Source organism: Tenebrio molitor, chromosome 8 (genome assembly GCF_963966145.1).
Source record: "Tenebrio molitor chromosome 8, icTenMoli1.1, whole genome shotgun sequence".
NCBI lineage: Eukaryota > Metazoa > Arthropoda > Insecta > Coleoptera > Tenebrionidae > Tenebrio > Tenebrio molitor.
In genome coordinates this window covers 5,719,192-5,744,874 of record NC_091053.1, presented here as the reverse complement: position 1 = coordinate 5,744,874, position 25,683 = coordinate 5,719,192, and the positions used below count along the sequence as shown (strand labels likewise).

Genomic DNA, 25,683 nt, shown 5'->3' with positions numbered 1-25,683 from the left:
CATCTTGTGTTGTCAACCAGAAAACCCCGACAATAACTCAAAAACTTTAATTTTTTTTTAATACAGATTTTAATTATAGATATGTAAAACATTAGCAGTTTTTGTTAAATAACTTATTTCTAGCGGTTTTAAAAAAGTGTAGCCCCTTGAGGAACACCAGAGTTCTAACAGCATATCAAGTGGAAATAGAAAACAAATAGGTATTTTATTGTAATTGTTATATCAAGTTGGGCAGTAAAAAAATTAAAAAAAATTGATCCTACACTTTTTTCTGAGCATAGAAAATCCCAACTTTTAATAATTTGGAATTAATTTAAGGCCAGTGGTTTTTGGAATTCTTTATGTTGTAGTGAAGAGGATTTGACACCAAAATTTCCTTATTTTTCAAAAATACAATTGCAAATTGAACCTGGTTATACTTATGCTTCGAATCAAGTGTTGTAATACTTCCGCTAATTTGAAAAAATAAAATTGAAAAAAAATCAAAATTAAAGCACGCCTCGCCTGGACAAACTAATACTCCGAAACCACTTCGTCAACGAGCGCTTCAACACCAAAACCCCCAGCGCTTGATAACAGGTCCTCTCGAGACTGCAGACGATTAAAACAAGAGCTGATAAGTACAAACCTTGATAGTGTCCATCTGTGGGCGGCGATGTTTCATCGTCCACCGCCGCTCATTTCTCCACTAATCTCGATCGCCGGTGAACTGCTCATTAGTCATCACCCACGCACTGCAAGTGGTGCATTACTGCTGGAAGGAAACACACTTGATAAATCCCCAGGAAATGAAGGGTCACTGCAGGTTCGTGGGTTGACCGTACAAGTTCACCGACAGATTACTGGAGGTCGGATGCTTCCACCGTTCCTAGAACCACTATCGAAACTCAATGGTCTTTGTGTCTGGTCTTTTGACGGGCCAGTTCGCTTCCAACCGTCCTGACGCAACTGATAAGAGGTGTTGTCAACTGATGCCACATGTGGTCAACGTTATCGCGTAATTACAGTTTTTTCCCTGTGACGACTCATCGTCACGGTGTCTGATTATTTCGCAGGATGGGCCACCAAACTTACACACAAAGGGCTCTTGTGTCTCCAGGATGTGGTCGGTTGTTGTTTTTTCCCAGATTAAATCTGCCTTCTATTTCACATACCCCAATAATTCTTTTCCATAACAACAACTAGATCTTTTACTGTTTTTACCCAATTATTTGACCCAATTCTCTACTCTGTGTCGTAAATTTTTGACGAGCGTACCGCACGGCTCCACTTCAGGTCCTCTACTCTTCCCTATATATTTGTTGTAGGTCGCACAGCGAGTGTCAGTGTCAGGTGGTAGTTGTTTTATCTTGATGGAAGTGCCCAAAAAGCAATTGAAAAGTTAGTAGTGACGTCGAAGGCTTCGAAATGCGTCATTACCGCCTTAGACTGTAAGATTAGTGGCAGATGTAATTCGTGTGACAGAAAATAATGCAATAACCTCTCGGATTAGACCCGACCGAACCATATTTCATGTTGGTGTTGCATTAAACTGTTAGAGCAACGTGCCCTCGGAGCGTACCGAACGGCGGCGATGAGATTTTCATCAAGTATGCAAATGAAGGGGAAAATTACTTTTCCTATATAATCGTCATTATTTCGACATTGACATCAAGCTCGCGTGTGATCACATATTGCTGTTTTTCTCCCGGTCCGACCATCATGATATCCTGTAATATCCCGGGTACAGTGCGGGACGCAAGCACAACCCCATTAATGCCACACGTTTAGCTTTAATTATTCATTCGGTGCCCGAAACTCGGACCAAGAAAAATCGGGATTTCATTAAAACGTTATTATCGGGAATTTGCGCCCGTTTGAATATGTAACGGGCGCCGAATTGAAAATTTGCATTTTTTTCATCCCGGAACTTCCTCAGCTCCGTCCTCGGAATTTTGTCCGTTTTTTGCCCGATTTTCGGTCATAATCGATTAAAAGCAATTTTCACACTCGGCAAACTCATCACACACATCGCATTTTCCACTTTGTCGATTCCCGGAGCCGCAATCCGATTCCTTCCTCGGCCATGTTTACTCAGACAGACTTCCGAAATTGCTGTCGACGACTGTACACGATGGAATACCATCAATACTGATATGACGAGCATCAAAGCGTGGGAGGTGGAGATCAGCGCAATCTGTTGCGTGTTTACCTAATGGACCTGGCATCGTCTCCGTGGCTCCTCCGGCTCTCTAATCTCCAGTCTTCCACGGACAAAAGAGCACAAAGTGGGGCTCCGAGTTACCGTGGCGGCGGTGGGCGTGTTTCAAAAACTCATTTGACCACCGCTTTGTTTACTGATGGGGGACGGCGGGGGCCGGGTGGCGGCTTAAACCTGCTTCTTTCATTAACATGGAGTCAACATTTCAATAACCTGCGCTCATATCCTGCCCGGCTTGGACGTGAATGTATTAAAAACGGTTGTGACAACCGGGGGCGGGCGGGCGGTGCTGTGAGGTGGCGGCTGGGTGGTGGCGGGATTAGAGTCTCGACAGACCAAAAAAGATTACTTGCCAGATCCATATATGGGGATAATGTAGAGGTGTTGGATTCTCTCATGGACTGTGACCTTGGGAAATATCTGCGCGAAGGCGGAGCGATAAACCCGAGAAAAATCTGTAAATGAATACTCGTACATACCAATAGATTTTCGTCGTTTGCGCAGATATGACTCGTAGCCCATGAGAAAATCCAATTAAAAAAAAATATAGTAAAGATCTTCCAATTTTTTTTTTTTTTTTAATTAGAAGAAGAGCAAACGTGGGCAGATTTCTCCTCTCTCCCAGGTACATTTATTTGTTTTTAATCGCGATGAATTAATTTTTTTCAGAAGACTGGGCCAATCCGGCCATGTTTATTCGTTATTTTCGGTTTTTGATCCGAAATTTGCTGACGTCCGCTTAATGGGGCAATCAGGCGGTCCTTTCGGGCGACTTCTTTAATTTTTTCCCATCGGCTGATGCGTCCAAATCTCGCCGTCACAAATCAAAGCAACAACATGATCCCGTCTTTTCCTTTATGAGCGTCCATAAAATTATGATTTTTATTATCGTCGGCGGCTTATCTCCTCGGCTTCGATCATTAGGCCCTGGTGGGGCGTCACGTATCTCCGGGGACGTTTCCTTGCAGTTGGTAGTTGTTTGGGTCATTAGTGTGTCTTGGGACTGGGTGGAAGGATAGATATCGTTATTTATCTTAAGAGTGTCTTACTGCTCTGACCGCAAGTGGGCCGTGATCTGTGTGGTCTTCTGGCGGATGTGCCCTCTTCCTATGTCAACTCTGTTTGTATTTCGACAAGTTCCCGCAACCGGATCTGATATGAGGGATGAAGGGTTGTTCGTCGGTTTTGACGACTCCTCGCCCCCGCTTTATTAATCGTCGCTCGGGCGTCGACGCTTTTTCACCCCCGAACCTGCACCCCCACAAAAGAGTTACATTCAACTTACAATTAGTATTTCCACTCGAAAAAATCTCCCACTATGAGAAAACTGTCAGAATCTTAAGTCCGCCCCTGTTTCCCTCGAATCTCCCGACTAGATTAATTCCGGCTTTCTATCAACGGAGGGTCCATCTCTGGCAACTAGGTGCCCCCATAAAAAACTTGATGCGGACCAAACTGCTAGAAATGCCAATGAAAAATAACAAACTCGTCAATTTTCCAATGAAAACGCCGCCTTCGTCGAAATATTCATACACAAAGTTGCGAAATCATTGTCGCTGGCCCATTACGGAAAAACTTGACTCATAATCCGTATAAGAAAAGTTTCCTATTCCAAACACAAACAGAACTCGTAATAAATGACGGGTTTGAATCAGGGACGGAGATAAATATATTCAGGGAGTAATTGTACTGATGGAGCGTATTCAATACAGAACTGCAGGAAATTGTGCTTCCACGTCATTGCCCCTCTGCTGATGACGTGTGACCGAAGATCATTGATCAGCTTCTTCGCGATTCGGCCGACGGACACCGACGGAAGCTCAAACGCCGTTTTTGCAGACGCTCGACGAGGTAACGCTCCACCAGAACCAAAATAAATAACTACATCGACCGGGTCTTTGTCTCCACACCATCAAGATTTTACCATCAATTACCGACGTTCTACTTCCAATAAAACTCATCTACCCCAGTTGTAGATTCTCTTTTCTTAATCTTATGTTCTATGCCGTCTGCTTGTTCTTATCTCATGCAGTTCTAACACTAAGAGTTTGCAAGTTCGCCGCGATTTAAAGTTCTTTGACATTTTGAGATGCCGACGCTTTTCCATTGCCCAGATTTAATTTTACACTTCTACAATTCTTCAACGTTTTTTAATTTTTTTTTTTTTTACATTTCTTGTCCAAGCAGCTCTAAACATTAACTATTTTCTTTATATTTATTACCAAAGTGATCTACAGAATTCATATATTAAGTTTCGAAACTTCCTTTCCCTATTCCATCTGCCTGTTCTTGCAGTGTGTAGTTCTAACCATGTGCGCAGCTTGAATGTGCCTCCAAATAACACTACACCTCATTAATAATCTTTGAACTGGACTAAGTAAGAGTTTCAATAATATCTCGTAATAATATAACCACAATTGTAACTAACAAAACTTCTTGACGGGGGTTTTAGATGATTCCTTGAAATTTTGGAATATAGTTTTTTAATTTTTCACTCAATTCTAGGCAATTCTACATCTCAAACTAACAGAGATGCTTTACATCAGAATTTCGAAGCAATGTTTTTTCGATTTAATTGTATCATTTTTGAAGCTTTGATTGTCCCGGTAGCTCTTACCACCCACTGTCCTGTTCTACTTTTAACCAAATTCATCTACACAACTGACAGATTTAGTTTCAACACTTCCCTCCGCTATTCCGTCTGCACGTTCTTGCAGCGCCGAGTTCTAACACAGTAGTAAGTATGACACTAGAGCTATTTACGCTACCGTCTCCACTCCTGTTGAATGTAAACTTACAATTTGTTTATTTGGGACAAACATTAGTCACTCGACCTCTCTCACACTGGCACTTGTCTAAATCGTCCACTTCAGTCGTACAAGTGGTTGATTTCTTGTCCACTCGAGCCGGTATGGATTTTTTTTTCGTCAGATGAAATATTCGTGATTTATTCGGTGGGTCCGTTAGGAGCACATGTCGGAGGGTTGCTGTTAAGCGTAGTGTGTTAAATCGGCCCCGAGTTTCGTTATCTCCGCTTTACCGTTGATTGATGTCACTGAGTCTGCACTAATCGCGTACCTTTGAACACGTGACTGGTGGAGTCCAATTCTTCTGCCACGCGACCTTTAAATCCCTCCACAATGATTCATTTATGTTTGCGTTGTGATTCCCACAGATACTGAATAGGGTGGGACGTTGCCCCATTGTGACGAACAGCATCCGTGCGCGATTTATTTTTTATAATTAGATTTCGCATTATTCGACGACCCTTCGGAACGGGTAAAAATTTTAATTTATCGCTCGTAAATCGCTATTAGGAGCGTTTTTGTCCAGGGAGAGCTTTCACCTTCTCGTGGGTGTCAAAGCTCGGCCACCATTAAAGCTCGCCTTTGTATTATGCATTTCTGGAGTTGCAGATTGCAGTAAATAATAAAAAGTGATAAATCTGGGGGGATTTTTGCAGCCGGCCGGTCACCGGAGTGGAAACGACCGCGCTGTAAAATTGATCAAGAAGCCAATAGAACATAAATTCGGCAATATTTCTTAAATGCGACAGCCATCCGCAAGAACAATCGCGTTGTAAAAAACCTCGTTGGCCGTGGCCCATGGGGATCGAAGAATAAGAAGTGCATTGCAGCAAATCCGATGAAGTGCGGTGTGGGCGTCCAACAATGGAGGCGCTATCCGGAGGCGCCACATCAGCGGCCTCCGAGTTGCCCAAGTCACCTCCAGCATCGGTCACAATGTACCTATTATATTAAATCAACGAGTGGCCGGCGCTCTCCTGAAAGCACAGGACTGGCAAAGTTGGCCGGATCTGCCGGTGCTGTGTCATTATCACCTCCGCCGAACAAAGGAGATGAAGAATGGCTGCAGAGAAAAGAACTGCATTAGGAGGGCCACTTGCAATGGGAAGCAGCGACGCCCGGAAGTGCGTCCGCTCTCCTCCCGAGGAAATGGGGTTACGGTTTGATGTTTCGAAAATATGGTTTCGTTCCATTACATTAAATTATTTCTTTGAGTAAACAATGCAAGCTCTCCTCCTGCCACAAATGGATATTTCTACGTTATAATGATACGGCCACGCAGACGATGGAAGGATCAAAAGGCACTTCCCACGCAGGGCCGCACGTCATCTGCCAAAGAAATATGGCCGAGGGGCAGGACCAGTGGGACCTACTGAAACACTTTTTCTCGTATCAATTAGCTTCTTAAAAATTAGTCAACATTTGGTTCTACTAGAAAATTTAGATCAAATTTGACACAAAAAAAATTACAGAAATTTTGATGTTAACAGAAAAATACAAAAACAAAAGAAACAATATCCTAAAATTAATACACACATCGGTTTGTAATTAGTAATTCATTCTAATTATAACTATAATTTCTTCATGAATGTATCTTTTGTTTTTCTTCATGTCTTTGTCACACCCTTGTCCCTTTTTGTAAAATTTATTATTTACATCTTTTAGTCAAGAACTAGCGTAGTGTTCAGTGCTGACTAAAAGTGTTGAAGACCCATTTTGGTCTGAAGTAGAGGTGTTGGACTCTCTCATGAGCTGTGACCTTGAAAACTACTTTTAAATACATGCAAATAGGCGAGAGAAAGACGAAATTAACGTAACCTGTAACGATGTTTTCCGGTCGGTTTGTAGCGCCTACTTGAGACCGATATTCGTCATTTGCGCAGATATGACTCATAGCCCATGAGAAAATCCAACAGCTCTACCTATCTCAACACCTTTACTATCGACACCATTATTCGTCCAAATCCATACGATCATAGCTAAAATCTCTTCTAGTATGTTTTCTCCTTCAACTCGACTCCCGAGATTTTAGCTTCCTGCGAACGATTTTAGCGTCATGCGAACGATTTTAACGTGTCGCATGAAACTGATTCACTGCCCGGAAAAAAATGTATGTGGTGCGCCTAAAGAAGTTTTCACTTCAATAAATTGTACACTTACTGTTTGCTCTTTTAACTAAGAATTGAATGTGAAAGGAAGACCAAAAATGAAACAAAAGAGAAAATGGGATGTTGTTTGGTTCATTAAGACTTGACTGTGAAAGGCAACAACAAACTTGTTTGGCGTTTGTGAAAGAAAAATCCCTTTCATCAATTTTTTTCCAATTTGTTTCCTTTTTAATGTGATCTCGTTCCCATCCTTTGTTCCAGTGATCCCGTTCCACAGGATCATCGTGCGTGGTGTGAAATCCTTGCCTACCTTCGTCGATAACGTCAGTCGGATTTGCTAATTTGTCGGTAATTCGATTTGTCCCCGTGAGTCATGATCGCGATGCGGGTTCCCCTGTACCAAGCCTGGATGTAGATTAGAACCCTCGCGCGGATGTGTGGACTGTTCGCCGATCTGGCACCGTTATACAGCGATTAGTTCTGCAGGGGTGCCGGATGCAGCCCTCGCCTATCTCCCCTACCTTGTAGGTAGATGTGGGGTGGCGCGAGAGGGTGAGTGTCACTTAACTGGACACACGTCGCCCGCACTCGGATTCGACATACACGATCACCCGGTCGAACTAATCGGGTTATTAATTATTATGGTAATTGTTCGTCACCTATGGAAGGGGTGGTGGAAATCTGCGATTTGAAGGTGAACCGATGACGCACCCCCGCCCTCTTTGCATACGACTTCTCGCTTGGATGGACACTCACCGGACCACGTGCCGGGAGAATAGTGCTTTAATTGTGCACCTATTCTTTGGAAGCTGCCCCAACAGTGCTCCCCCAACGATATTATGTTGATCGAGCGCAGGAAAGAATAACAATTTACACAGTCGCACGGGGGATGATTGCACTCCCGACAAACTCCCCTTTCATATTCATATTTCTCCGATCAAAAGACACTTCGTCTACCTCCACCTGGAGCTTTTTTCCCCGACTTTTTTTCGCCAGGGGGGTGTCGTAAAAAAGCTCCGACTCCGAACCTAAGCGGATTAATTACACAACGGCCAAGGGTGCGATAATTCCTATGAGTCATCCGCTTTAACGTCATCTGAAGAAATGGGGGCAATGATGCGGTCTTTCGTTGTAAATACAATTATTAATAGCTGACTTACCTTCAACTATGATAGATGGATGAGTCCTGCGATGCGTTGTGCAGTTTTCCGCCGACGTCATTAAGTCGGGGATGACGACCTGGTCAATAAATTTCAAAGTGGTACGCCCAATTTGCGAAATGCGTTGCATTTAACCCACGAGTCGAAGATGCCCGACGATAAATCACAATTAAATTAAGTGGGGAATGTCGGATGATTGCTCGGGTTAGAGTGTGAGCACTCGGGGTGGAGGTTTCAAGGAACGGGATTCACCTTTTTTGATTTAAATGAAGAGCTTAAAGGAAAGACAAATCTAGAGAGAGAAAATCGGAAGAGAAAGCTTTAACTGAGAAATGAATAGAAAGAATGGCAAAAACATGACAGAACAGAGAGAAAATGTGGGTTAGAAGGAAATCGATAAGAATGAAAGTGCGCTTTATGGAGGGGGAAGAGAATAATCAGTGTTTAGATGGACACCGCAAAGCGTCACTTATGGACCTGTGCTATTCGTGTCCGCAGAAAATATCATCTGTCTAGCTTTGCAGCGCTGCAAAAGATCTTCATTCATTATTCGTTCCTTGGGGTCTCACGGTCGGGGATGCTACCTCCAGCGTCCACTGCTCAATTAGCTGTAGTCTCGCGTAGTACACAAGAAAGTAACATCAGTCAAGGTCTGGAGTGCCCCAAGGATTCAACAACGAACTGCTTTTATTATCCAAATAAACATTTTACAATAAAACTTACTAATTAGGGACTGCCAATTGTCATGTATTAATAAGTGTAAAAGTTTTACTAGGTGGTTTGAATGACTTTCAGAAGTTTCAGCGTATTACGTTTCGCTTATAACATATTCCCAGTCCAGATTTGCGTGAAATCTCCACCCCCACCCCCGAGTTTTGATTTTCGTCATTAAAATTTTACTGTCATGTCATTCGGCCACAGCCACCCTCCACAAGTCACGAATCGCGTCCACATGGCCGTGCTATTAAGGCCGTCCTCTCCGGAAGGAAGTCTCAATATGGCGATGATCGTGTGCCGGACACGGTCTCCGATAGTGATGTCATCAATCAGTACTATCTTGCCTGCAGGCCACATCAATTATTCCACCGCTCCCTTGGGACTTTTTACGGGCTCCTAATGTCCCGATTGTCAGAATCTGGCAAAAAGCGAGTGTTTAAACAATCGCCGGCGCTTCTTTTCTTTCGGATGTGCGAGCCTATGTCAACACGCATCGGATGGTGGAGTCGCCGTAGATGAGGGCACCGTGACACGCGGTTTGACACGGCGTCCACTTGGTGCAAGAGCAGTCGACCGTGAAGTACAGCGTCACCGCATCGCGGCTGACATCCTGCGTTCCGGGGCCCGACATCGGCCACCGGACTCCCGGATCGCCCTCTGTACACATACACGCGTCCGGGGGGATGGGCAGGGATCGATCGGATTATCCCCGATTCGACGGGGACCCTACGGTTATTGTGTTAAATTGATAGCGATTGTCGTTAGTCGGGTATTTTTCCAAATTAGGAAAAATGAGACGTATTAGCTCCTCCACAACACCAGATTTTGTTTTTCTTTGCGACAAATAAAAGGAGGCACGGCATCGAGGCCGCATCACTAACAATTATTATTTATTTTTCCACGTAGGAATGTGAAATAAAAGAAATTTAAAAAAAAATCGACGAAGTAGCGTGGCCTCCCATCCAAAAACTAATCGTGTACGATGTTGCTTACCTTCACTAATCCCATGATTATTTTGGATTTTCTGAAAAATTTTCAAGTAGCTAGTTGAAGTCGTTGGATGCGAAGGTGTTAGCGATGATTCCCACGATTTGTGCGAATCTGTAAAGTGAGAACTGGGTCGTGTTGGTAGTTTTTGTGTTGAAAGTGAAAATTTCTTCCTGTTGATAATTGAAACTGTTCAGTCCGCATTGGGTAAACTTCCCTATTATCGTAATCTACTTAACCCATCGAACGTCGCACATGTCATCTAAACCCAAGTCGACATGGTGACAAGCAACGTGTTACCAATATGTTTAACAACTGCAAAAGCCCGTCAGTCGTGATAGATGTCCAGCCCAGTCGAGATTATGAGATTAATTTCGGAACACTTTACTTATTAAATTAAAAGTAGGGAGAGGCGAAGTTTTTCCGCTATGACATACACACCGAACGCCACTATATCACCCCCTACAAAACAGCAGCTTTTTGTTGTTGTTTCCGGCGAGATCGCGCGATACATCACCCCAACGGGCCCTAATTAATTTCAATTATCGCTAACGGCAGGAAGATGGCGCAACACCTCCTCGACTGGACCCGGTCCAGGGGAAAACAGGCTTCACACTCGACGAAGCTTCCAATTAAAAATTAATCGGTGCAGAAAAGCGTAAACAGGCGCACTGGGGGGGTGCTGCTTCTCTCCGCTGACCAGAAGCAGAAGGATGATATATGTCGCGGAACGGGCACCAAAGCAGAAAGCCAGCCAGAGCCAGGTAATTACTTTCCAGACAATACAATCGATTAATTACCGGGTGACGGGCACCGCAGGTCGTCGGGACGCGTGCTGATACCGACAAACAACCCCGGCCGCACACGTCATTTAACCGATTTCTTCTCGGAGGGATGCTAGTTGCCCGCACTCTAAATCAAGGTGAGGCGGCTTTGGAAGCCACATTTTCACCATTAAATGACACCGGAAAAGCGCTGGACCACTTTTACAAAAGTCATAATGAAATGCGTCAGCTGGAGCAGTTGCGGACACTCCAAAAGCTCCTAACTCCGCTGTAGTACGGACATCAAAGGGGACAAACGTTTTGTCCGCGCAGGAGGTGTCCGTATTGGAATTTTTTTCATTTCTATGCGTTCCTTATGTAGAAAATTGGAAAGCTAAGAGCGAATAGTGTATAAATTGCGGAGCAAGATAACTGTCCGTACCTGGAGATGTCCGCAATAGGAAGGTGTTACGCAATGAAACGTCTCAGTGTATTACTTTTGAAGATTTTAGACGCGAGGAAATATTTGAAATCATACCAATTTCCTTACTTCTATGTAGTACGGACATCGAAGGGAGCAAACATTTTGTCCGTAACAGGAGGTGTCCGTATTATAATTTTTTTATTTCTTTGCATTTCTTATGTGAAAAATTGCAAAGATAAGAGCGAACGGTGTAGAAATTGCAAAGCAAGAAAACTGTGCGTACCTGGAGATGTCCGCAAGAATGAAACATGATTTTGGACTCATAGGAAATATTAGAGTTGATTTCAATTTCCTTCCTCGTTTACTGGAACATCTCAGGTATCTGTATCCAGAAAATACTCCCTCGATAGCACAGAAGGTAATCTGCAAGGATTCTGTCGTACTCTTCGTAACCCCTGTGTGGAGGAGTCCGTATTAATCTGACTTTTGATTTGACGATCTTGTTTTTTGTTTCCTTAAACCTGGTTCGGCTCGGAATTAGTTTCATAAGTCTCAATTACGAGATGATGGCCACTTTGACATTATAAGTGGTCATAAACATTCGAAGTATACGAAAAACGCATAAACTACGGTTCGTAACTCCACTGGCAATAAATTTGACAACTAAATGTGTATTTTTACAATAACACAGTATTCAAGCGAAAATTTTATAAGGCCATTTAGAGTTATGCCGAAATAATAAGTCAGGTTAGTGCATTACAAGCTACAAAATGAAGAGGAGGATTTATAGTTCCTCCAAGAAGAGCAACGTGGCGGAAACTACACCTATCGATCCGCTATTGTGAAAATAATATAAAGCAAAAAAGAATCCATTGGTCATATATTAGGTGTTCATTTAAATTTCCCGTCAAAGTTGGCGTTGAAGAGTCGATTGTGAACGCACCACTCGTCACTCTACAGATTAAAAACACAAACATAGCAAAAAGTGAGGTTAGAGCTGATCCATGATGCGTAATCCGTGATGCAGATTTAGAACAGAAAATCCAGGAAATAGGGGAAAATAATTTTCTTGATTATTTTATTTGAAGTCATGGCCGTTATACAGGGTGGAAAATAAAAACTGACGCCGTCATAGCGACGTTATTGGTTATGCGCATTTAGAAAGCGACACAAAAAACAAAATGATTCTAAAGAGAAATAAACGAAGAAAAAAAATTTAAAAACAAAGAAATAAAAAAATGCGCAATAGTTCCTTTCTTTTTTAATGGCAATGTAGATTTGTTTTAACAGATTCTAATAGAATTTTTCTTGTCTTAATAGTGATGTAGAGAAAGTATACTCTTTGTTAAGGAAATTTTCGAGAAAATAATTGGTTGCCCAAGGATGGGTTCACGGTAAGAATTGTAAGTTACCATCTTTGTTCGTAGTCTTTTCAGAACCATTTTGTTTCGTGTGTCGCTTTTAAAATCCGAGTGAGACGTCCGTTTTTCATGTGCAAGAGAGGGAAAGTAGAGAAAATAATTGGATGGATATATCGATGGCATTTTCGCCCCTAGCCGGGGGATGTATGTAATGAATTGTCCCACATCGGATTCTTCGTAGGTAGAGGACAATACGGCAGCTGCAGGTATGCGGCTTAATCAGTCCCAATTAAAGAAGTATTAGTTAAGAGGGCCCGTATGGCACATGGGGGCGCCGTGATAGCATCGCAACTCCAGAACTCACCTTAACTCGCGTGAGTCGAGCAAGTTTAAGCGGTTTGGGGTAGATCGGGAAGATAGGCCTAATTTACAAATCAAACAGCAACAGTTGGCAGGCAACGGAATTTTTTCCGGTGCGCACACATCGACGCACCTACCCTTAATTAATCGACAGGATCGGTCTCCACTTATAATTTTTATGTGTGTTTTTATGACATTAGCACGGGGTACATTGTTTACTCGGAATAAAACCGCGATAAATCACCTCTACCCCTGCCTTAATTTGGCGAAGCAATCAATTCCAGGCGGGCAATAAAAATAATATAGACCTGCAGACGTGGTGTCAATTGCATTTTTATGTTTTATTCCGAGGGAAAGGAAGAACAACACATAAATAAATTTCGCCGCCGTTGAGAAAATGTTCGGGAGTTTGATTACAACACTTTAATTCAATATCGAAGTATGCATAGAATTTATGCTCTTAAATACACCGAAGCGTCTCAAACTTTTAATCAATTTTCGAACATGAAAAAGAATCTCCGGGTATTCGCTATTCCTTATAAGTTGAGGGAGTCGGCCGGAGGATGATGCCTTTAATACAAACACTGGAAAAAGGGATCCCTAATTCCATCAGGATTAACAGGTCTTACATAATAATTACCCCATTCAGGACTGAAATATTCGCGAGGAGGGACTCCCAACCCCTCCAGGTGACGGCGACGTCCTATAGTACAAAACACCAAATACAAACGCCATAAAAAATCCAAATCGGTAATCAATCAAATACAAATGTTATTTTGCAAGTGCGAGCACGGTCCACGGGCAGAGGCGTCAGCCGAGGCATCACAAGTGCGAGCATTTGCAAAGCATTTTCTAGCCGTGTAATACACCCAACTTTTTCGACGGACAATTTATTTAAAGCAAAAGATAATAAGTTTTGTTAAAATATTACCGGATAGGGAATTTATTTTTCTTCCATTGGATCCAAGAAGCGACTGTGGCACCACAAAAGTCAATCAAATCCTCCAAACGTCGTCCTAACCTGTCGCCACTAAGTTGTCCATGAGGGTTGTCGACCTGGTGGCCGCCCGCCCGTAAGTCGGATAACCCCCTCAGCCTCTACTAATTCCACTTCTGCTATACAAAATACACAGCTAGCGGTAAAGGATGCAAATTTGCCCAATATCAATATTTCACACTTAAAAAATTGTACAGAAATTCCACATGACATTTACACCCAGTGCTGCCAACCTAAAGTCTTTCATTAAAATGCCAAATGCCCTTTTCAAGACGCTTTAGACGAATGGAAAATCAGTAGTTTCTAGACGGAGACCGACAAAATGTTTTACATGACTCTAATAAGTATTAAGGAGTATCGATTATGTAGAATATATTGACAAAAGGATTGGTTCCAGAGCAGTTCTTTGTGGCACTCCATTGTTGTTAGTTAAATAATGGAAGGTAAAATAACAAGACCTAATTTTTTTGTAGGATAAATTTTTCAATTTTACGAAAACTTTGTGCTTTGACAATTTTACGAGTTGGATTTGGACATTTTTATCCTGATTAGGCCCGAGAGCTTTAGCTCGAGGGTTTAACCTTTGAATAAAAATACCCAAATTCAAGGAGTAAAATTATCTAAAGCAAAAATGTTTAAGTGAAAATTTTTGGCAAGATTATTTCTTGAATGCAAACTTTAACGTTAGGTAATTATTTATTTATAATACAGTTATTAAAAGCACAATTATTAAAAACAATTTGAGAATCTGAGAGGAGTAGCTTGCAATTTTAATCACTTTTGATAGATGACAGAGTAGTAGGACGTTTTTATCGCGATAAACATTTTTGATTGGACGAAAACAAACGCTCTGATTGGCTGCACACGCACGTTTGATGTATGAGGGAATTAATCCCAATAAATAATTATTACGCAATTTTTGATTTCTTTAAGAGTAAATTGATCGGTTTTTTTTGTTTGGAATGTTTTTATTTGAGTTTATTTCTACGTAGTGAGGAAACATTCGTGAGGAGAATGTTGGTGATGAGAGGTTTGAGAGAGACGCTTTTGGTGATGTGCAGAAGAGATGGAATATGTCTATGGAAATGTGGTCGATTAAAAGAGAAAAAAAAATAACGGTGGGTCCATAAAGCGCGATCAAATTTTATAGACTGTAACGGTGTTTACGGTGTAAAAATGAAGCTCTTTTATCCTCGTTTCGTAGCCGATTGGCTCCGGAACATAAACGTAATAGACTGTTAGGAAATTGATAGTGAGTAAAGGTGAAAAGCGATCGTGATTCGGCGCTAAACTAGCAAAAGAGATTGCGTTCGTGCCACGGAACGTTCCTCCGGTGGTCCATATCTGTCTGGAGCCGAGCTGAATCTGGATATCCTCGGACGTTTCCCCGCACGCGTGCTCCGGCATAATCAGATGGGATCGGGGGCCACGTCGGCCCCCATGCATTCGGACAAAAGGTTTAGTGGTCTTCCGCGGACGCCGATTCTTATTATGGCCTCGTACGAGCCGTCAGGGGCCAATATGTGCGGATACGCCGGACATTCGATGGATTTTTTCCGTCTTATGACACAGCCATAACGCTGCCGGATTTGCATGGATCCCCCCAATGGCAATCCCGGGGATGAGGTCGACGTTGAGTTGGACTGATTCGGTGATGTCAAAACCCTCAGGTGTAAAAGGGAAATTTTAATTCCGAAAAAAAAAACTGACGTCAATAAAAAATTGTCGAACCTAAAATCCTCTCAAGAGGTACTTTTCGATTGGTACAACGTGGTAAGGAGCGAGGCTTCTTAAGTATTAAAATGCAGCTTAAGAACCTTGTTAACTTGAGTGCATTCTATCGAATAAATAAAAACAAACAAGGATCTAGTTTTAAATCCGTTCGTACCATGATTATTTTTTTTTTTTGTACTTTTATACCTCTTTACTTTATCACATATTTTTTTGATGTTTTATACGTGTAAATCATGTATTTCACGTACGTAAAACAGCCCGCGAAATCCAATTTCGCGGCCGTTGCTTTTAACAATGTGAAAAATATCGTGTACACCTTGGTCGCGAAATTCTTTAACATCCTCGAGATTGTGCAGCCTCGGCCGCAAGCGGCCTCGGCGACAATTTTTCTCTCGGGACGTTAAAGAATGATTTCGCGGCCTCGATATTCTTATCTTCGCACTTCATCCGTCGATCTGCGTTTTACATTGTGTTCTCCATTTTGTCTTTGTTATTTCTCACTCTTTTGATGTTAACACTTTCATCGCAAGCAGTATATTTCAATATATTTCAGTTCCTTTTTATTACTTTTTCAATTTATTCATTTATTACTTTTCAACATTGGAATTTACACCAAAAAAAATTGTAAATGCACGGGAAAACACTTGGCTGTTGACAATAAGCTGCAGCTCCAGCCGTCCCGCTTTAATAGAGACAATACCCTTCCCTGGTGCATTTCTTTTGGAATCTACGTAGCATGAATAAGCTGCCACACTGTAATTTGGAGCTTTCTGCGCTCGCGTTTTTATTGTCGGCTGTTTCGTCCGCTATGCTGCCAGTTTAATTTATTATTTTTATCCTGCGAAATCAAATAAGTGTATGACAAGATAATAAAAATTAAAGCCCGTTTTATTACCGACCGGCTCTCTTATTTTATTCTTTCGGTCCGCATCCGACTAACAAGACGCTGTCGAGTCGCCGTTAATTAGAGATTTGCCAAACCGGAACCGAAGATCCGGGAGAGTGGCGCGCATAAATCCGGGGGGGATGGTGTCGTAGGTGCGGAGGTGCGTTTATGGGATGATCGCGGCCCTGGTGAGTTATGGTTATGGACTGGGGGATATCGGGAGTACGCACCGACGAGATGCGATTTTATTGGGGGTGTTTCGGGAGCGGGACCCGCCACAATCGTCGATCTATATTTCATATTTATGCCTCCTTACTGATTCACTGCTGTCATATTTGAAACCGCCGTTCCTTATTTCGTCTGTTCGGGGGCAAATGCGCCTCCGACGTCGTAAAAATAATTTGACTTGCAAAATTTTCGCACTATTTACGAGTGGATTTCGATATTTATCAAGGAGATTTTTTTCGAATTTATTCCTTGTTGCAGTCGAGCTGGACGTGGTGAGCGGGGAGACCCGCTCGGGGGAGAGTCTGTTGCCCGCCTCGATGAGCCCCGACAGCAACCACAACGAGCTGGTGGAGACGCCCGAGGAGCTCCGCAAGCGCCTCAACGGCGTCCACATCGAAGCCGCCGTCCCCGACGAGGTCCTCAACGGCCTCAGCATGCACAGTCCGCCCAAGATGCTGAAGACGGGCGGCTCGGCCGAAGACGCCCCCAACGACCTGATCTCGGTGAAGGCGGCCGTCGGGGAGCAGTCCGAGGACGACGAGAAGATCAAGGAGTACCTCCAGAGGAGCGACACGGCCGTCATCTATCCAGAACCTGTTGGTCATTCGGAGAACGGTGAGTGTTATGTTAATATTTCAAGAGCTCTTGGCACCGGCCATCGGCTTTAATTGCGCATTGGTTTTGCCACTGGCGGATAATTGATGGCGATAAAGTGGGAGCTATCGTATCCGACGAGCGCTCTCCTCCTCGGACCCAATTAAATTTATGAACGCTCGTACCTATCTTCGGATGGAAACTGATTAGTGGACCGCCTGCTACCCGATGGTCGCTTATTAACAAGATGTGGGTGGTAATTGCGGGGTGCTGACACCCGCACGGCTCCTCGGGGACCGAATTACGTTTTTAATTGCGAACGATGCGTTATTTATCGGACAGGGGGCGGTGAGCTCATCCTCAAGGACGACCAAACAAATTATTGTCCTTTCGACAATTTACGCAAGATCGAATGACGCCCCCAACATATTTTTTAAATGAAACAACTAGAACAATTGGATTCTGTTGTGGGCTGTGACCTTGGAAATTTCTCCGCGAAGGCGGAGCGATAAACCAATAAATAAAAACTTCAGTTTTTAATATTCAGAAAGTATTTTAAAAACAGATTAAAACAACTTTCAGTACATCATACTTGGAGCCCTCTATCGACAAACTCGCAAAACATTCACTTTGCTCACTAGTGAGAAAATATTTTTTCCTCACTAGTGATTCAATTGCCATCTTTGCTCACTATTTTCAGTGAGCAAAGACTATTTTACATGCAAATAGACGAGAGAGAGACGACACTAACGTGTCGTTTCCGCAGTTATGACTCATAGCCCATGAGAAAATCCAAGACCTGTACTAAATTTTAATTTGAGAATACAATTTGTACATCGAGTTTAAATCTCGGAAGTAACCCCTGAGGTACTCCACGCATTACTACTTGTAATTTTCATTGACTTGCTCTTTTTAGTTAATTTTTTCTCTTGTGTATCTCTTTCTAAGACGTCATTTGTACATTGGTCTTAGAACGGAGTCTTGAGCGACTCCACTGCAATTAGTAAAAAATATTTTTAAGCTTTCATTTGGATCAGCTTTTGTCAGCTTTCTAATTGAAAAAGAACTCGCCCGGACAGATTCACTCTTGATTTACTCCAGAGGTCGATAAATCGCCGTCTCCAGATGAAATCTCGGTCAAACTTTCCTTTAATGCCATTTAAAACACTTTCACCATTTTCGACATTTTTCTAATATTTATCTATTGCATCCACAAGTCCCCCATCGAGAAGCGACAACAAACACTAAAATCCGAAAAGATTTATCTCTCGACATTAAGAACTTTTACAACTACAAACTGAAGTTTTCCAAGTATATTTTTAGCAACAGCTTTTATAGTAAGGTGTTACACTTTTCGCGAGCATTTTCCCAACTTTGTTGTCAGACTGATCAAATCTAGAACACTTCCGAGAGACCCGTAAACATACATCAACTCAGCACTTGCCGAATTATTTATTAAAATCGCTTAAACCATAACTTTTCTCCAAATTGTACTTAGCACAAGAGCTAAACTCCAAACAGGACGCACAAACAATTTTTTGTTATCAGCTGCTCCTTGATTCCCATTCAAAACCAGGCACTTTTCATTTTCAATTTTTAATGGTCCAAGAGTAGAGAATTGCAAAGAAATATTTTATGAAAAATAATTTGAACAATTTTCAAAAATTCTTGGAGAATGTTTTGGCCAATTTTAAAATTTCGTCAAATGAAAGAAAAAATGTATTTAACATGTCCACTTACACGTATTTCTTCTCATGGGGCCAAAAAACAAAAAACTATACATTTTAATTTTTTACGGTTCTCGATTAGCACTGCAATAATTCCAGAGTTAAAAAATTGTTAGAGAATTGCAGACCGCAATGAAATATTATTTTTTATCGCGGAATCAGGCGATTCAAAATCAAAGAAATTCCTTTTCGAGAGGATTTCCCTTGCCATTCAACGTGGAAACGCTGCAAGCATTCGGGGCACTTTTCCAGATTCCGCAATATTATCGGAAATTTTTGTATTATGTAATTATGTTATTAATTAATAAAATACCTACATTTTTTAAAATCATTTGATCGATTCACCAACATTCTTGAAGAATTTCCGCCATTTTAAAATTTTCAAATTGTATAATATGTCCACTAATTTGTTCTTGTATAGCCAAAAAACAAAAAACTATCCATCTTAATTTTTTTTTGCTGTTCTGAATTAGCACACAATGGTCCCAGGGCTAAAAAATTGATAGAAAATTGCAGAACGCAAAGAAACATTTTTCAAAAATTATTGGATCGATTTGCAAAAGTTCTTGGAGAATTTTTTGCCAATTTAAAAATTGTATCAAGTGAAAGAAAAAAATTTATTTAACATGGCCACTTATTTCTTCTCATGGGGCCCAAAAACCAAAAAATTATAAATTTAAATGTTTTATGGTTCTAGATTAGCACTGCAATGGCCCCAGAGTTGAAAAATTGTTAAGAGAATTGTAGAGCACAATGAATATTTTTGAAAATCATTTGTTCGATTCACAAAAGTTCTTGGAGAATTTTTTGACTATTTAAAAATTTCGTCAAGAGAAAAAAATGTATTTAACATGTCCACTTATTTATTCTCGTGGAGCGAAAAACCAAAAAACTGTAAATTTTTATTTTTTTTACGGTTCTAGATTAGCACTGCAATGGTCCCAGAGCTAAAAAAAATTGCTAGAGTTGCAGAACGCAAAGAAACATTTTTGAAAAATTATTTGATCGATTTGCAAGAATTCTTGTAGAATTTTTGGCCAATTTTAAAATTTAGTCAAGTGAAAGAAAAAAATGTATTCAACATGGCCGCTTATTTTTTCTCATGGGGCCCAAAAACCAAAAAATTATAAATTTTAATTTTTTATGGCTCTAGATTAGCATGTCCCAGAGTTGAAAAATTGTTAGGAGAATTGCAGAGCGCAATGAATATTTTTGAAAATCATTTGATCGATTCACAAAAGTCTGGAGAATTTTTTGCCAATTTAAAAATTTCGTCAAGAGAAAAAAATGTATTTAACATGTCCACTTATTTGTTATCGTGGAGCGAAAAACCAAAAAAACTATTCATTTTTATTTTTTTTACGGTTCTAGATTAGCACTGCAATGGTCCCAGAGCTAAAAAAAAATGCTAGAGTTGCAGAACGCAAAGAAACATTTTTGAAAAATTATTTGATCGATTTGCAAAAGTTCTTGGAGAATTTTTTTCCAATTTTAAAATTTGGTCAAGTGAAAGAAAAAATGTATTTAACATGGCCACTTATTTCTTCTCATGGGGCCCAAAAACCAAAAAATTATAAATTTTAATTTTTTATTGTTCTAGATTAGCACTGCAATGGCCCCAGAGTTGAAAAATTGTTAAGAGAATTGCAGAGCGCAACGAATATTTTTGAAAATCATTTGACCGATTCACAAAAATTCAAGGAGAATTTTTTAACAATTTAAAAACTTCGTCGAAAAAAAAAATTATTTAACATGTCCACTTATTTGTTCTCGTGGAGCAAATAACCAAAAAAACTATTCGTTTTTATTTTTTTTATGGTTCTAGATTAGCACTGCAATGGTTCCAGAGCTAAAAAAATTGCTAGAGCTGCAGAACGCAAAGAAACATTTTTGAAAAATTATTTGATCGATTTGCAAAAGTTCTTGGAGAATTTTTTCCCAATTTAAAAGTTTAGTCAGGTGAATGAAAAAATGAATTTAACATGTCCACTTATTTCCTCTCATGGGCCCAAAAACCAAAAAACTATAAATTTCAATTTTTTTACGGTTCTATATTAACACTGCAATAGCCCAGAGTTGAAAAATTACAGAGCACAATGAAATATTTTTAAAAATCATTTGAGAGATTCACGAAAGTTCCTAGAGAACTTTTTGCCAATTTTAAAATTGCGAGTGAAAAAATTGTTATTTGTACTGCTTGTTATGAAAGTCATACTTTTTTTAATGAATTTGCAGCAAATAAAAGGATTTATGAAAAATTAAAAAAAAAAAATAGGTATACTTTGACAATCATCTCCAAGACGATGGAATAAAATTATGCAAAAAAGTACTACTTTCACTACGATTTTTCGTGTAAAAAAGTGCTACTTTCACTACGATTTTGCGTTTAAAAAGGTGCCACTTTCAATACAATATGCAAAAAAATGTATGTAACATGTCCACTTATTTGTTCTCGTGAAGCCCAAGGCTTTTAATTTTGAATTTTTTACGATTCTAGCACAGCATCGAAGAATTTTGAAGTTTTTGAAGAATGTTTTGGACAAAAGCAATTTTGAAATATGTTCTAGGTTTATTTAACAAGTGTGTTGTTGTTTTGGCGGTAAATGTTTTTGATGTTGCTGATAGATCTGCAGAGTTGCCTTGTTGGTGTAGTTTCCTGAGCGCCGTTGCAATTAGTCTAAAAGGTCGTTCTAAAAACATGATTATCCCGTCTCCCATGTGAGGCTCACAGATCGTGTTATCAGTTTTTTGTTGATGAATTAAAATACGTCTCAACTTCGCGATTAGGCTAATGAATTTTGAGTATGATCTAATTAGGTTTATGGCCCGGTCCGTCCATAAATAACGTCGGTCATCGGATGAGGGATAATGTGTGGCAGCGTCCAATCTAGACGACTCGCAAAACCATTACAAGCAGTCTCAGGCGTCGACAAGAAACCCTCCGGAAACCTGCAGAGCGCCTCCACGGAGGAAGCGAGACAAATGGGCCGATAACGTGCGGACTCAGTTACACATATCGCATTGTTTCATCTTTATGTATTTTGAAAGTACGTCGCGGCGGTTCCTCGAGCTCGCAGCACGTCTTCTGGCACACGTCGCCTATTTCCGGATTCCGTGTCGGAGGATAAATCAACAGACGAAGTGGGTCGCCGGGGTGGGAAAAATCGAGCCGAGTGCGGCTCTGGTCCGGCAAGAAGTGGCAAGTTTACGGCCGGGCCTAATATTGCTGCAGGAGGAATTCTTGGGCCGTGTTGGAGTCTTCTCCCGAGAGCTCTGCGGTCGCCGCAACATCCATTCCGCCTCATATCCGACCCAACTTACACTTTGTTACGTGAACTTCGCGCTCATGATCTATGTTGCTATTAAATTCAAACATCTTCGGATTGTTGGGAATTGTAATGTATTATCCTCGCCTCGGGACATTCGGCTAACGCTGATATGCTAGATCACTGCGGGACCCTCATCACGCATTACCCCCACCACCACAAATCAAAAATACAACACTTTGCAAATACCTCCAAGAACATCCCACAGCTCTATCTGCCAATGTAAATTTTCCAAAAAGAAAAAAGAAAAAAAGAACGATTTTAGCATGTTGCGAACGATTTTAGCGTGTTGCGAACGATTTCAGCGTGTTGCGAACGATTTTAGCGTGTCGCATGAAACTAATTCACTGTGTAGGTGGTGCACCTAAAGAAGTGTTCACTTTAACAAAAACAACGTTTTGTGTTTTGTAAAAATCGTGAAAAATCCGTGGTCCGTTTCCGGTCGGAGTTATCCGAGTGCGGGGGCCATTAACGTCGCCATTAGAACGCCATCAATTCCCCAAGTTAACCTGAAGATTGTGGATGTTTAATAAAATGTTTAACATAGTTGATCGCAGTTGCCCGAGGCACTACTTGCAAGACGGCGAGTTCACCGAGTTCCAACTCGAACTATAGAACGCCGGCGAAATGCCTTCGGTGAGCAACTCCTGGCCAGCTTCGGAAGTTTATGCGGTTGACCCTCCAACTTGGGCTTCCATCTAGATACATGCAAAACTCCTTTCATCGGTCCCCTCCCTCGCCGGATCGCCTCGCCTTAAATCGCCCCATAATACTCCACATATAAACCACTTGCATCTGCAGCGCACTTCCGTAATCTCACCGATATGGAAACTGTCTCCTTTTCAATACGTGCAAACCCCCAATTCGGATTACTTATTGGACGCGTTTTTACCACGAAGCGCGGACGGGGCAGCTTTGGATTTATGCGAGGATTTCGAGGCTGTCCTGCGGAGGAACTTGTGCCGAGTCGGTGGTCAATCGCCCGAGAAGAAAAAAATACACAAGATTCGTCAGGTGAAGCAACGCAGGGTGCGGTCAATATTTGGATGGGTGGCCGCCAAGAAAGCGTATTCCCTTGACATATCTTGAAATATCCTGATGATTGATAAATCTGGTGGCACCTTTTTGTAATATTTATGGAAAAGGAATCGTCCTTGGAAGCTTTCTTCCTTTGAGCGATTTGTTCCGAAGTCTGGAATCAGTTTGCTTGTTGGCTTTGATTTGCGAGTTCGTAAGGTGTGACCCCTTCGATTCCGACATTTGAACGTCGCTCCTCGTCCCCTCGCCCTCTGTTTTCGTCCGGTAAACAAGCCCTGATGGATTTAATTAAAGTCGCGGGCCGAAGCCGTCGACGATGGCTAAATTATGCGTAACGCACGTTCCATTCTGGCACATAGTTCACCCCGGGCTTTGTCGCGTTTTTCCGTGCGTGCAAATAATCTACCTTGTGGCCAGTGGTGCATTAAACCGGCATGATCCAGGCCGGTTGGCTGGATGTGGTGCAAATGTATCCCGGCAGCTAAACGGGCAGTGATGGAGCGCCGTATGGACTTTGCCAAGTCGCAGGTCGCCAGACCCGGACTCCTTTATAAAATAAGCGAACCTTCCTCGTCCGCTCCTTCCGTCGACAAATTGCATTACTCGACTCGCCTTCTTTCGACTTTATGTTGCGCCCCATTTACTTACTGACCGCAAGATGCTCCACGCTGCTGGGGCGCAATTAAAATTTATCGCGCAAAAAATGGTGGAGGGGCGGCGCGAGGTTGCGGACTCCGGTGCTGCTGGAGACTTGACGTCTCAATATCTGGTGGTGTTTATCTTCTGCGCCCAAATCGCCACAGGACGAGCTCTCCCGGACACATCACGCAAGGATCCGGCCGTCCCGCGCCCATTTATATTGTTTATGGATCGCGTTTGTGATTTTTCGAGCCATCCGACATTTGCCAAGTCGAGCTATGAAACATAAGGTTATAGTCTCTGGATTGCAACCAAATACATAACCGTTTGTCAGGGCTAATGCTGGGCCGTCGCCTGTTCACCCCGTCTGGAGGGGCCTCATGCATACGCAAACTGGAGGCACTAGTCGAGAGCTTGCCCCCGTATGTGTTCCCTAATTTATTGCGCCATATTCCAGAAACTGAATTGCCAGTCTGACACAGCTACACTAATTTTACCAGGACGCCTACTTCGCGATACAACCCCGGAGACGGTTATTGGCAATCGCTGCGTCCAGGCTAGACTCGGGATGATTCAAATTGACCAGAATTAACCCTTATTTATGCCGATCAGACGGCCAAAGAAGTCTGGCCTTGAGGGAGCTTCAAAATAAAGTGGGGGGACCGGTTTTGAAGTCGACGAAAACCGGTTTAAGTGTCCAGAATTATCGCCACGCAAGATTTCCTGCAAAGCGAAAACAATCAACATCTATGGTGTGAGGGAAGAGTTCCAACGGAGCAATCAGATTAATTCGCCGGATCGAGACCGAAGCAATATAATAATTAAACGTTATCTCGGTACCTAGTCAAAGGCGCATCCACTGAATCCTGCAAGGACTAACTCTTCCCGACAAGTTTAAATGTTAGTTCAGAGATGCACAACTTCCTCTTCAAACAGGCCGAAGATGCCGAATAGTTTCCCTTAATACCTACTGGTCAGCCATTGACTTAGGGGATGTAATTAAATTGTGCATTCGGACGGCGGGATGCGCCTCCCTTAAGCGGCCCCGCTCTAATTCTTGCACCTTAAACATGATATACGAACTGAGAAAAACCACCCTAATCCGGGAACTACGTTTTAAAGCGACCACTTTTCTCGAGCTGATTATGAGCGTAAATCGAGATAAGTCCGCGATATTTATGGCACTTACATGGGGACCTACATGGGGTTGCGAACTTTTTAAGCGCTCTAACCCTCCGCAACTTTTAACTCTGTCAAATTAATGGAGTGGCACCTTTTACGCCGATTTGTATTCAAGATGAAGTACCGGTGTTATCCACTGTAGCTTAATTCGGACCGCGGAATGGGATCAAAATCCTTTATGGCCAGAATTACGCTCGCGAGAGAGATTCCTGTCGTAGGAACGTTTTTCTTACGTGCGGGAGACGCGCGTGTTTTCGAACGGACGTACAACAGACGTATCCTCGACATTTGGGAAAAAAACACGAACTTCTGGTCGATGCGTTGACATTTCTTGACGTCCGTTGTAGCGTAACGACGTTCTAACGTGCGTCGAAAACAACGCACGTTTATTGCGTGATGTCTCTAATATACAATGTAGCTCGACAACGGACGTTAAGATGTACG

The 25,683-nt window shown here is 42.0% G+C and overlaps 1 protein-coding gene across 9 annotated transcripts in view; it reads left to right on the top strand.

Moving 5' to 3' along the window:
- zfh1 (Zn finger homeodomain 1) overlaps nucleotides 1-25,683 on the top strand; it is a 344,752-nt gene that overhangs the window by 236,709 nt on the left and 82,360 nt on the right. For all 9 annotated transcript variants that reach the window (XM_069056759.1, XM_069056757.1, XM_069056762.1 and 6 more), the window contains one exon: nucleotides 16,992-17,348. In XM_069056759.1, the coding sequence (XP_068912860.1) occupies nucleotides 16,992-17,348 (357 nt within the window). The remainder of the gene's footprint in view (nucleotides 1-16,991; nucleotides 17,349-25,683) is intronic.